Source organism: Lampris incognitus, chromosome 3 (genome assembly GCF_029633865.1).
Source record: "Lampris incognitus isolate fLamInc1 chromosome 3, fLamInc1.hap2, whole genome shotgun sequence".
Taxonomy (NCBI): domain Eukaryota; kingdom Metazoa; phylum Chordata; class Actinopteri; order Lampriformes; family Lampridae; genus Lampris; species Lampris incognitus.
This window is the reverse complement of record NC_079213.1, coordinates 75,676,077-75,689,739: the sequence shown is the minus strand read 5'-3', so window position 1 is coordinate 75,689,739 and position 13,663 is coordinate 75,676,077. Positions and strand designations below refer to the sequence as shown.

Sequence of the window (13,663 nt, the reverse complement as noted above, 5' to 3'; positions counted from 1 at the left end):
AAATGTTCTGTCGGCGCAATGTCGATGTTCTAGCAGCCTGCTAGCTCAACTGTAGCAACCGGTATGTTGTGATTCAGCCATGTCTCTGTGAAAATCAGAACACTGCAGTCCTTTGTAGTTCTCTGTCTAGCGATACTCAGTCTGAGCTTATCCATTTTGTTGGCGAGTGATCTTACATTCGCAAGAAAAACACTAGGGAGAGGAGTTTTGTATGGAGCAACACTTAGCCAAGCTAGTAAACCAGCTTGCTTACCCATTTCCTCTCCCTGCGTCGCCTTGCCCCGGTGATAGGGATCCACATTAGACCCGGTGGTCTGGGAATCTCCTGCGGTATTGTTTTTGAGTTGAAATAGTATTTTTCAGTCTATGCAAATCTTTAAAAGTTATTGGCGACTGTACTGAATGGTCGCTCTCCTTTCCTTGACTGGGGAGATGCTAAGTCAATACTAATTAATTAATTAATATATCGCTTAATTAATTAACTGACATGTAATCAATTAATTAATTGATTACATTAATTTATATGTAATCAATCTAATCGATTACAACCAGAAGCACCGGTAAGAGCACAATACTGCCACTTAATTTTCAGAGATATCCTAGAGTTCAGAAATATCGCAGATATTTGCTCCAAATATTAGATTGTTATTGTTTCTACCGAGAGGCCCTGCCCCTGATCTGTATGGGGAAAACTCCTGGTGAGAGGGTTGATGACAGATGAGGTCAGTGGGGGGAGCTAGCGGGGGGAACAGTATTGTGCGGGGTGCCACCATAGGCAGAGATGGAGGTTCCAGGAAGGGAGTGTGGGATCTAAACAGTCAGTCACATGGAGAGGTCTGCACAGCTTGCTGCAAGTTGACCGCTTGGATTCGGCTACCCAGCCTGTTGGGGTGGACTCCGTCAGGCCTGAAGAGGGAGAAACGACCCCAAAACAGACTAAAATTGTCAATAAAACCTTTTTGGGAACTCTGCAGGTGGACTGGAACCAAGTGTAGAGGCTGGAGATTCTGCTGAAATGCCTTGGGCCAGTGTGGGAATAGGACCAGAAATAAAAAGACTTTCCCCAAGTACTTAAAAAGCTAAAAAGATCCTTAAAAGCCTTTTTGGTGAGCTCAGACTGCTGGCAAGTTGCATCTTTTGTCCCCACACGAATGATCACTCGATGGTGGAGGATGAGAGTGAGTGCAGCAGCCTCAGGAGCTTATCCAGGATATCAGGGACCTTGGCTCCAGGGAAACAGTGTCTGGCTGCACTGAAGAAATGTTCCTGATTATGGAATCCCCAACAATTAATGTGTCAGTGGAGAAAAGAAGATGTCGGCTGTGGGTTCTCATGGCAAGAGAGTGCACCATCCCCACTGTGTTGAAATCGCCAACTGGGGATAAGATGTTGGAGCAGGCAAGTGTTGTGGCAAGGCAATGACATCAGCTCTCAGAATGGATTTCTCTGCCTGCTCAGGGCAAGAAAGACTTCCTGAGAGTCTGATCATGTCCTCTTTCAGGATCCTATGATGGGACGAGGAGGTCATTACCTGGGATGAGGGTTGTTGTTTTGGCTTCACAGTGGGATGGCGAGCCACCTGAAAACTGCTAGCCACTAGTGATGGAGAAGCTGCAGTGTCAGAAGGCACCGTTTTTGTAGAGGGGTCCAGATCGGGATGAGTCCGAATCACAGGAACATCAGCTGGGTGGACCGGAGTGTCGTCAGACAGGGTCTCGTAGCGGTTGGCGAGAGGGCAAGGCAGTTCCATCTGAGTCTCTCTTGCGGCCACTGACCACCACTTCGGCCCACGACAACTGGTGGATTGGTGTCGAGCAGGAGGAAGGCCATGGACAAGTGGAGGGATCCCACAGAACTGTGTCCTGGATGGTTGCACTGAGAGAGGCAATCCTCACAGGGCAAAGTTGGCATAATTGTTTGGTTAGCTTAGCCAACAGGCTAAAAACAAGCCTAGCCAAGCAAGTAGCCAGATGGGCTGTCTCTTAAAACCATCAGAGCTGAAATAAAATAAAAGACTAGTAAAATCGTGAAGGTCAATTCAGATCAATGGGTTAAAATGTTAAAAAAAGTAACTAAGAAGCGGCTAACAATGCTTAAAAAAAGCCATTAGTTCCGTTAGCTGAGGGTTGAGTCCGCAAGGTACTCATCACATCAGCTCCAGCACTACAGAATCGGAGGCTTCAGTGCGATCAAGTCAGTGCAAGAGTCGATGATCAAATAAAATCCATAAAATAATAGAGGCAAACCATAAACTAAATTAAAATAATCTAATGGTCCCAAGGAGTTATTAAAAGTTGTTAAAAACAAGCAGTGCATCAAACAAACTGTCAGCTGGGAACCGGAAAACACACACACACACACACCAAAATAGTGTAACGTGCATGCATAAGTATACTGCTCAAAAAAATCAAGGGAACACCTAAAAACACAATATTGACCTCGATGAATGAAATATTTCAGCTGAAAATCTTTATTTATTAGACAGAGGAATGTGTTTAGAGCAAAATAACCTAAGAATGATCAATGGAAATCAAAATCATTAGCCCATTAAGGTCTGGATTCAGAATCATACTCAAAATCAAAGTGGAAAATGAGAACATAGGCTGATCCAACTTCTGTGGAAATTCTTCAAGACGATTCAAAATGAGGCTCAGTAGTGTGTGTGGCCTCCACGTGCCTGTATGCACTCCCTACAACGTCTGGGCATGCTCCTGATGAGACGACGGATGGTCTCCTGAGGGATCTCCTCCCAGACCTGGATCAGGGCATCGGTCAATTCCTGGACAGTCTGTGGTGCGACATCGCGTTGGCGGATGGTACGAGACATGATGTCCCAGAGGTGCTCGATTGGATTCAGGTCTGGGGAACGTGCAGGCAGGTCCATAGCATCAATGCCCTCGACATACAGGAACTGCTGACACACTCTGGCCACATGAGTACGAGCATTGTCATGCATGAGCAGGAACCCAGGGCCCACTGCACCAGCATATGGTCTGAGGATCGCATCCCGGTACCTAATGGCAGTCATGGTACCTCTGGCTAGCACGTAGAGGTCTGTGCGGCCCTCCAAGGATATGCCTCCCCAGACCATCACTGACCCACCGCCAAACCGGTCACGCTGGAGGATGTTGCAGGCAGCAGAACGTTCTCCACAGTGTCTCCAGACTCTCTCGCGTCTGTCACATGTGTTCAGTGTGAACCTGCTCTCATCTGTGAAGAGCACAGGGCGCCAATGGCGAATCTGCCAACCAAGATGTTCTCTGGCAAAGGTCAATCGGGCTGCACGGTGTTGGGCTGTGAGCACAGGCCCCAATTGTGGACGTCGGGCCCTCATACCATCCTCATGCATTCTGTTTCTCACTGTTTGAGCAGAAACCTGCACATTAGTGGCCTGTTGAAGGTCGTTTTGTAGGGCTCCGGCAGTGCTCCTCCTGTTCCTCCTTGCACAAAGGACCAGATAGCGGTCCTGCTGCGGGGTTGTTATTCACAAATCAGTGTTGCTTCCTAACTGGACAGGTTGATATCTCAAAAGTGTGATTGACTTGGCGCTACATTGCATTGCTTATGTGTTCCCTTTATTTTTTTGAGCAGTGTAGATACGTTGGCCCTTGACGAACAGGTCGGACCCTTTAGTCGACTGGTTAACGTTGTCGCTTGCGGTGTGGGAGACACGGGTTCGCGTCCCGGCCGTGGCGAGAGTTCCCGGACTGCCCCTCGAATTCGCTACATTGGTGTCAGAAGTGGGATGGTGAGACCGTGAGATCATCAGCAGCGCGTGCGCCCAGAGGCGTGAGGGAATTGATATGCCCGCGCTTCCCGAAGAAGCGGGGGTAGTGTAACGTGCATGGATAAGTACACAGGTTGGCCCTTGACGCACGGGTCGGACCCTTTAGTCGACTCGTTAACGTTGTCGCTTGCGGTGTGGGAGACACGGTTTCCCGTCCTGGCTGTGGCGATGGTTCCCGGACTGCCCCCCAAATTCGCTACAATACCTAACCAATCACACAAATACAGTGCCATGAAAAAGTATTTGCCCACTTCCTGATTTCCTCTATTTTTACATATTTGTCGAACTTGTTTGAGTTCTTCCAACAAAATCTAATATATGATGAAGAGACCCCAAGTAAGTCCAAAATTCAAAAAATGTTAACGACTTTTTTATTGAAATTTTACAATCAACATATTGTTTAATACATATATGAACTCAATGTCTATATTTACATAGAAAATTAAAAAAACAACAACAAAAAAAACAGCAAAAACAGCAACCAAAATTCAACATAGAACAAACCAAAACAAAAACAAAAAACAAACAAACACCAGTTAGAAAAAACACAACTTGTATACTCAAGACAAATAAACAATATTATAAAATAAAATTATAGATTATACAGAATAAATAGAATGGTAAAAAAAATTAGTAAAGGGTCTGCAAGTGATAGGACAACCCCCAAGGTTGGACTACCCCGGGGCTCAAACCCAGGACCTTCCTGCTCTGAGGCAACCGTGCTAACCACTGCACCACCATGCCATCCACTTATTTATTTATTTATTTATTACACATTTACTCTGTGTGGAGTTTGTATGTTCTCCCCGTGCCTGCGTGGGATTCCTCCAGGCACTCGTTTCCTCCCACAGTCCAAAGACAGGTGAACCGGCCATACTAAATTGTCCCTAGGCGTAAATGTGTGTGTGTCCATCCTGTGATGGACTGGTGGCCTGTACAGGATATCTCCCCGCCTGCCACCCAGTGACTGCTGGGATAGGCTCCAGTATCCCCGCGACCTTGAGAGCAGGATGAGCGGCTTGGATAATGGATGGATAAACCCATATCACCACATACGTGAATAGATTACTCCAAGTCTAACCAAATAATATTGGTTATCAAATGCTTTATGGGATGTCAAGTTACTGCAGTTACTTAACAAATTTAAAGAAAAGACCCCATGATTTGTGATATCTGGTTGTTGAACCCCTTGTGACACATCTTATTTTCTCCATCTTAATGAAATGCAAAATGTCCCTGAGCCACATAGAGTGAGATGAAGGAGTGGGTGATTTCCACCATAGTAAAATGAGGCATCTGGCCAGGAGAGTTGTGAAAGCTACCAGATCTAGTTTATATGACAGTAATGGCAGGTCAGCAGGAGGAACACCAAAGCAAGCTCTTAAAGCTGTTGGCCTAATTGGGATCTCAACACTATTTGAAAATTTTAAATGGTAATTTTATTTATTCAAGGAAAATGGTGATCCAACACCAACTGACCCTGTGTGAAAAAGTAGTTTACCCCTGTGCTGTTTATACGTTTGGGGGATACCTGCACTCAGTTGAGACTGACGAAGTCACTTGGATGAGTGATGAAACATTTCTCCCACAAAACCTTGTGTCCAGATGAACTGATTCACCCTTCTGTTGATGTCCCTACCTGGATTATTGAGCATGCATAAAAAGTTTACCCCTAATTTACTCAATCAACCAATTAACCAAATTTAATTGATCATTGGATTCAATTAGAGGAGATATATCCAGGCATGATTACTGTCAGCCCTGTTGAATCCAAACATGACTAGGACCTTACCATCAATGTGAAGTAGACCACAAGGTCTCAACAAGAAGCACACTATGCCACTTTCAAAAGAAATTATAGAAGAGATGAGAAAAAAAAGTTGTTGAGATATCAGTCTGGTAAGGGTTACAAAACCAAGGCTCTGGGACTCCAGCGAACCACAGTGAGAACCATTGTCTCCAAATGGAGAAAACTTGGGACGATGGTGAATCGTCCCAGAAGTGGCCATCTTACCAAAATTCCTCCAAGGGGGAAGCGACAACTCATCAAGGAAGTAAAAAAAAAAACAACAACAAAAAAAACAGGGCAACATCTAAAGAATTGCAGGCCTCTCTAGCCTCAGCTAAGGTTATCATTCATGATGCAACAATAAGAAAGAGACTGGGCAAAAATGGAATTCATAGGAGAGTTGCAAGGCACAAACCACTGTTAACTAAGAGAAACATTAATGCTTGTCTCACATTTGCAAAAAAGTGCATTAATGACCCCCCAGCTTTTTGGGATAATGTTCTGTGGACATATGAGTCAAAAGGGCAACTTTTTGGAAGACACGGTTATGTCTGGCATAAAGCAAATACAGCATTTAACATTAAGAACATCATACCAACAGTCAAAGATGGTGGTGGTGTGAAGGCGTGGGGATGTTTTGCTGCCTCAGGGCCTTGAAAACTTGCCATCATTGAAGGAACCATGAATTCTGCTCTCTACCAGAAAATTCTGAAGGAGAATGTCTGTTCATCAGTCTGTGATCTGAAGCGTAATTGGGTTATTCAGCAGGGCAATGATCCAAAACACAAGAGTAAGTCCACCTCAGAATGGCTCTAAAAAAAAAATAATAAGATCTTGGAGTGGCCAAGTTAAAGTCCTGATTTGAGATGCTGTGACAGGACCTTAAATGAACAGCTCATGCTCAAAAACCCTCCAGTGTTGCTGGATTACAGCAATTCTGCAAAGAAGAGTGAGCCAAAATTCCCCCACAACAATTTTAAAGACTGATGTCCAATTATAGGAAGCGTTTGGTTGCAGTTGTTGCTGCTAATGGTGGCACAACCTGTTATCAAACTCAGGGGGGCAGTTACTTTTTCACATGGGTATTGGATAACTTTTTTCCTTCAATAAATGAAATGATCATTTAAAAACTGTATTTTTTGTTTACTCGGGTTTTCCTTGTTTTATATTACATTTTGTATGATGATCTGAAACCATTCAGTGTGACAAATGCAAAATAGAAATCAGGAAGGGTGAAAATACTTTTTCATGACACTTTACATACACATACACACTCCTACAGTTCCTTGAGACATTAAAGATGAACATCTGACACATACTCCTCAGAAGGGTAGACTATCAACACTATCATATTCTCGGTATTCTTTTGAGGAGAGTTAGAACCACTGGGATTAAAAGGACCGCAAGATGACATTTGATAAGATCAAAAGCCAAATGAGGTCCAGAATACAAAGATTTCTTGTCACTTGTGTGGATGTCCTTGAGGTCTTCTGACTGTTAAAACGTATCATCAGTTGAGTGATGAAATGTATCTGTCAATAAACGTTGTATCCAGATGAACTGATTCAACCTTTGATTTTCTTACCTAAATTATTGAGCATGCATCAAGACATGTAGGCAGGGCCGCCGCTCCCATAACGCGCATCACGCACTGTGTGTAGGGCACGAACTGCCGGAGGGGGCACCAGAATTATTTATTTATTCATAATTTTCATAATGATTAATTATTTTTAAAAAATAACACAATGCAGAGACTGTTCAAGGGGTGTTCGGGTCGACAGACAGAAGAATAGGGTCACATTGGTAATACAAAGATATACACATTTCCTCGAAATAATAAAATGAATTATGGTGCCCCCCTCCTCCTTCCTATGGTCTGTGCGACTGTGCCTAACAAATTCAAGCCTGGCACTAACTTAAATGTTAGATACACACCATGGCTTCAAACAGGCGACAGGAGTTGGGAGCAGAGAAGCGAAAAAAGAAGAAGCAGCGGGATGACGCTCGTGCATCACTTGCACCTGTATGTTTTAGAAATGTTAATTCTTCAAATACTGTAAAGTGCTTAAATGTTAGCCTTGGAATGCATAACATACATAGCCTAATGGTAGGAAACATCTTGAGGCAACCAGCTTGCTAAAGTTAGCAAGCTAAAGATCTTATAACGTTAGCTGCAAGCAAATATCTCATAATCTTTAACATTACCAGCATTGTTTAGGAGGCAAATACACTGCTCAAAAAAATAAAGGGAACACATAAGCAATGCAATGTAGCTCCAAGTCAATCACACTTTTGAGATATCAACCTGTCCAGTTAGGAAGCAACACTGATTTGTGACTCAATTTCACCTGTTGGTAAATTGTCTAATTTCCACCTGGTGGAAATTAGACAATTTGCAAGACAACCCCTATAAAAGGAAGGGATTTGCAGGTGGTGGCCACAGACCATTTGCCTGTCCTCATCTTTTCTGGCCGATCTTTGGTTAGTTTTTCATTTTGCTAGTGCCCTCACCACTAGAGGTGGCATGAGGCGGTATCTGCAACCTACAGAAGTTGCTCAGGTAGTGCAGCTCATCCAGGATGGCACATCAATGCGTGCTGTGGCAAGAAGATTTGATGTGTCTCCCAGCACAGTGTCCAGAGCATGGAGGAGGTACCAGGAGACAGGCCAGTACACCAGGAGACGTGGAGGGGGCCGCAGGAGGACAACAACCCCGCGGCAGGACCGCTATCTGGTCCTTTGTGCAAGGAGGAACAGGAGGAGCACTGCCGGAACCCTACAAAACGACCTTCAACAGGCCACTAATGTGCAGGTTTCTGCTCAAACAGTGAGAAACAGAATGCATGAGGATGGTATGAGGGCCCGACGTCCACAATTGGGGCCTGTGCTCACAGCCCAACACCGTGCAGCCCGATTGACCTTTGCCAGAGAACATCTTGGTTGGCAGATTCGCCATTGGCGCCCTGTGCTCTTCACAGATGAGAGCAGGTTCACACTGAACACATGTGACAGACGTGAGAGAGTCTGGAGACGCTGTGGAGAATGTTCTGCTGCCTACAACATCCTCCAGCATGACCGGTTTGGCGGTGGGTCAGTGATGGTCTGGGGAGGCATATCCTTGGAGGGCCGCACAGACCTCTACATGCTAGCCAGAGGTACCATGACTGCCATTAGGTACCGGGATGAGATCCTCAGACCCATTGTCAGACCATATGCTGGTGCAGTGGGCCCTGGGTTCCTGCTCATGCATGACAATGCTCGTCCTCATGTGGCCAGAGTGTGTCAGCAGTTCCTGTATGTCGAGGGCATTGATGCTATGGACTGGCCTGCACGTTCCCCAGACCTGAATCCAATCGAGCACCTCTGGGACATCATGTCTCGTACCATCCGCCAACGCGATGTCGCACCACAGACTGTCCAGGAATTGACCGATGCCCTGATCCAGGTCTGGGAGGAGATCCCTCAGCAGACCATCCGTCGTCTCATCAGGAGCACGCCCAGACGTTGTAGGGAGTGCATACAGGCACGTGGAGGCCACACACACTACTGAGCCTCATTTTGAATCGTCTTGAAGAATTTCCACAGAAGTTGGATCAGCCTATGTTCTCATTTTCCACTTTGATTTTGAGTATGATTCTGAATCCAGACCTTAATGGGCTAATGATTTTGATTTCCATTGATCATTCTTAGGTTATTTTGCTCTAAACACATTCCTCTGTCTAATAAATAAAGATTTTCAGCTGAAATATTTCATTCATCGAGGTCTATATTGTGTTTTTAGGTGTTCCCTTTATTTTTTTGAGCAGTATATTTAAGAGAAGCTAGCAGTTGCATTACTAGGTGCAGATTTTCAGCAATAGATGACGGTTCATTCTGAAATACATGAATACGTTTTTCTCTGTAATAGTTACCTATTCATCATGTGTCAATACCCCTTGCTTCAAACCAATCATTAGCATGCCAGATCCATCTGTCTTTAGCAAAGCATTTACCCAAGTTTAGCATATTTATTTCAAAATATGGCGTTTGCAAGTCCCATTATGATGGTGTAAGGCCGTTTGAGAGAATCAGATTGTAGCCTCTTAACACAGGAATACCTTGTGGACATCGTAGGCTACTTGTAATCAGATCTGACATGACAGATGGACCAGCGTTCAGAGATTGCTAATTGGCTGTGTAAAACCGATTTCTTTGTCAGGGATGCTCATATTTCTTCATGACAACCAACTTCAAGAGGTCTATCCAAATCTCTGGATTGCTCTATGCATTGCATTAACCCTCCCAGTTACAGTTGCCTCTGCTGAGCCAAGTTTTTCAAAACGTAAGCTCATTAAAACATACCTGCGTTCATCAATGGGACAGGAACGTCTAAGCGGTCTTGCTGTCATCAGCATCAATGCAGAATTCACTCAGAAGCTGTCATATGATGACTTAATTAACGATTTTTCAGACAGGAAATGCGGACGTGTGCGTCTGTAGCGCTTCCTGCAGCTGCTGAAAATGCCTGTTCTGTAGTGCAATATATAGGCCTACTATCTTTTGCAGTGTTTTTTGAAGCTTTGTAACTTATGTTTTGTGTGACTAATTGTATAGTTCTGTTTTCTTATTTGTATTTATATTAATTTAATTGTATCAACAGTAGCAACATTGATAATTAAAATATAATTATTTGGTTTATGTTAATGAAGAAGGTTGCACTTGTGTGTGAGTGTGTGTTGTTTTTATTGTTGTTGTTGTTGTTGTTGTTGTTGTTTTAACTGTTCTATAGTGCAATATATACTGACTTTACAAAGTTTGTGAAGAGCTTCCTGCAACTGCTGGAAATGCCTGTTCTGTAGTGCAATATATACTGTCTTTTGCAGTGTTTGTGAAGTTGTGTAAGTTTTCTTCTGCTTTGTGTGAATATTTGAACAGTTCTGTTTTTCTTATTTGTATTTATTTAGTTTTAACCACAGTTGCAACATTGATAATTACATATATTTCAGTGTTTGTATTTATTGAATAAGATTGCACTTTCAAATATTTCTGTGCCATATTTTCTTACCAATACAAATATTTATACAAATATGTGGTGTGTTTTTTTTCTTTTCCCTGGGGGGTTTGTGGGGGTGGGGGTGTGGCTGGTAGTTTGTGGACCACCACACGGGGGGGGGGGCACCGCAAAGCAATTACACCTAGGGCAACCAAATGACTAGCAGCAGCCCTGCATATAGGCCTAGTAGCACTATGCAAGTAGCACACTGAAAATTATCCCTATCTGCAGTGTTTTTAATTGTCAGAGTACAGCAGTGAAGTTCTGGGGTTCCATGTACAGGATCAAATTTGTCTTTCTCCATTTGAATTGTTCTTTTCATGCTTCTACTGTCTTCTACAAGGCAGCATGACTGAACCACACAGGAAGTAAATTTCTTGTGAACATATACAGGAGGAGTTGACCTTACCTAGAGTTGAGTTCAACTTTCTCTGCGTCCCAGCGGCCCTGGTGCTGCCTGGCCTCCCTAAGTTTGCCTCGCAGTTGCGTTTCCAGCACTGACATCTCCATACCAGTGGAGGCGCTGTCCTGAGTTACCCTGGTCTCTAGGTTTGTGCAGACAATGTGCAGTTGGCAGCTGGTGGCTACCCACTCCCCACACATATCAGAAAGAATCCTGTAGACAATAGAAATAACCGTCAAGGTTTAGAGCATGTGACAGACCTCATTAAAGATCAGAAAAGGTAAAGACACAGGACATGTTGTTTTCGCTTGTACAGTTATGGGCCATCAGACTGATTAGAAAACAGTCTGTTTGTATTTGAACAGGATGGAAGCCTGGAATAATTAAACTCCAGAATTGGGGATCGCTTTGAAGTGTCTCCGATTTGAGTTAAAGCCTTTGACATAATCATGACTGTCTATGAGCTGAGTAATCACTGTTATAGCAAATTACATTGCAGTGCTGCTTGTAGGGGTTCATCATGGTAAAAGCCAAGTCTCATAAGTTGGATGACTCCAACAAGGAACAGAAGCACCTTTAACCATGTGTCCCCCCCAGTGAGGAAACAATAAGCCAGGGAGCGGGCGACCCTTTTCGACCCACTCCACTTTGATCCTTGGCTGGGATAGACAGCTGTGGCTGGAGGGTTTAGGGTGAGACAGTTGTGAGTGCTCAAGGAATCCCTGGTTGCTGGAGGTATTCTGGCTGAGTGCCATACTCACCTGTCAGTGAAAGTCCTTAGCTGGGTAAAAGTGCTCCGCAGGGAGGCAGCTTGGCGCCACAGTGCTCTGACACGGGCTTGCTCGCGACCCACCCGGGAGGCACATGTCTAGGAGGGAGACGAGGAAGAAGGGGGCTAGAATTTGGTGGGGGGGTGGGTTGGTCTTTCAGGGCTGAATCTATAGGTTCAGCACAGCAAACTGTGGCACATCTCACTTTATTGTGATCCCAAACAGTTACAATGCTGACACTCTTCAACAGCCATTGGAACCCATACAAACAATTGGAATTCCCTGTATCAACAGATGTAGCTCATTTACAGCATTCATGCCAAATTGTATGCATTGTGCAAAAAAAAAAAATTCCTTCCTCTGAGCAGTTGGAATGTTTTCACAGGAAACAACAGTTCAAGAATCACAGCAATAAAATGAACAACGAGTGAGAGTGAATTGACAAACCAGGCTATGAATGGAATTCCTACCCGATGTGAACTCAACGTGAGTTTAATTGCACAATCTGTGCAGCGAGGGATTGACCCAAGTTCTGTTTTCACACTGTGTATTGTTTTTCCTTCGCAACCTCCTCATTTTTGCGGTTCCTCTCACCTCTTGCTCTCTGCGCAGACGGCTATCACTCAGCTCCACGTCTCTGCGGGCCTTCCGCAAGCTCTCCATCAACCCCTGGTTAACTGTGCCCATCTGCTTGAGTTGCTCCCGCAGCAGGGAGTTGACTTGCCTGAGGCTGGCACACCTGGGAAAAACAAGGCTTGCCGCACTGGGGATAGTGTCACCTTGGCACCCCTCATCTAACAAACACTACTATCATGACACCCTCCTACAGCACCCAAACCCCTCCATTCATGCTGCCACTATATCATTCTTACATTTAGGGCCTCATAATCCTAGCTTTTGATCCACCCTTGCCAGCCATGCTTACAGGGTGAACATGTGTGACAGTTTTATAAAGTCTGTGTCAACTCAGTCTTAATTTCAACCAGATTTGCTTGTAGAGTCATTTACAAAAATGTTTACATCATTCTCACGCTCCATACACGCTCTGTCACAGCAAACCCTTCCAGCACTCTGTGTTCAGCTATCTGTTTGAAAAGGTGCCAAACCAGAATTTAAATGTATGACACTGTGCTTAAAGAAACAGGGAAAAGTGAGGATTAATTTTAGAAATTTACATGAATTACAGCTCATTTCAAAGTATTCCAGATAGAGTCTCTATGTGACATTGGGAAGAAGTGCTTTTGGGGATAGCGTTTGGTAACTTTACAGTAAGCAGTGCTCCTAGGTTGTAAAAATGATCAGACTTTGGCAAACAGTTCGGTTTCTGCCATAACTATTTCAATTAGAGCTCCATAGCTCCATAAATCACAGGGCTTTAAAAGCTGGCATCAGCTGCAGAGGTCGGGCCACTGCTTAGTGCGAGGCATCGTTAAAATGCTTTGGAGAGGAAAGCCAATGCAGTCCCACTAATTAACTATGACAAATTGGATGCTGAGATTATCTACCAAGGCCAGGGCCTGCTTTCCCCCCAGCCCTCTCCTTGCAGCCTGGGCATGGAAAAACAAGAGGGACAGCCCAGAGAACTGCTGGGAATATCTCTCCTCCACACATTTCTCAGAAACATTTCAGTTTACTTTCGGCTGCTCAACAAGAAACAGAAAAAGAGAAACAGGAGCACATTTCTAACAGGCTTATCATTCTCATTTCCATGAATTTATTGCTCTGAGTTTGGATCCAAATAGAGACTCCCTGCTGATGTGAGTTTTCGGGGGTTTGGCTTTCAAAGTTTGAACATTTTTTCCTTCAATGCTTGAGTGTGTATTGCTTGACACAACAGAGCCTGCTGAAGCTTCTTTGTTACTGGGTATTGTGGATACTCTAC

The 13,663-nt window shown here is 44.2% G+C and overlaps 1 protein-coding gene across 1 annotated transcript in view; it reads right to left on the bottom strand.

Moving 5' to 3' along the window:
- crocc2 (ciliary rootlet coiled-coil, rootletin family member 2) overlaps positions 1-13,663 on the bottom strand; it is a 69,292-nt gene that overhangs the window by 44,079 nt on the left and 11,550 nt on the right. Inside the window, 3 exon segments of the mRNA XM_056276807.1 lie at positions 11,018-11,224; positions 11,773-11,879; positions 12,376-12,520. Coding sequence (XP_056132782.1) covers positions 11,018-11,224; positions 11,773-11,879; positions 12,376-12,520 — 459 coding nt within the window.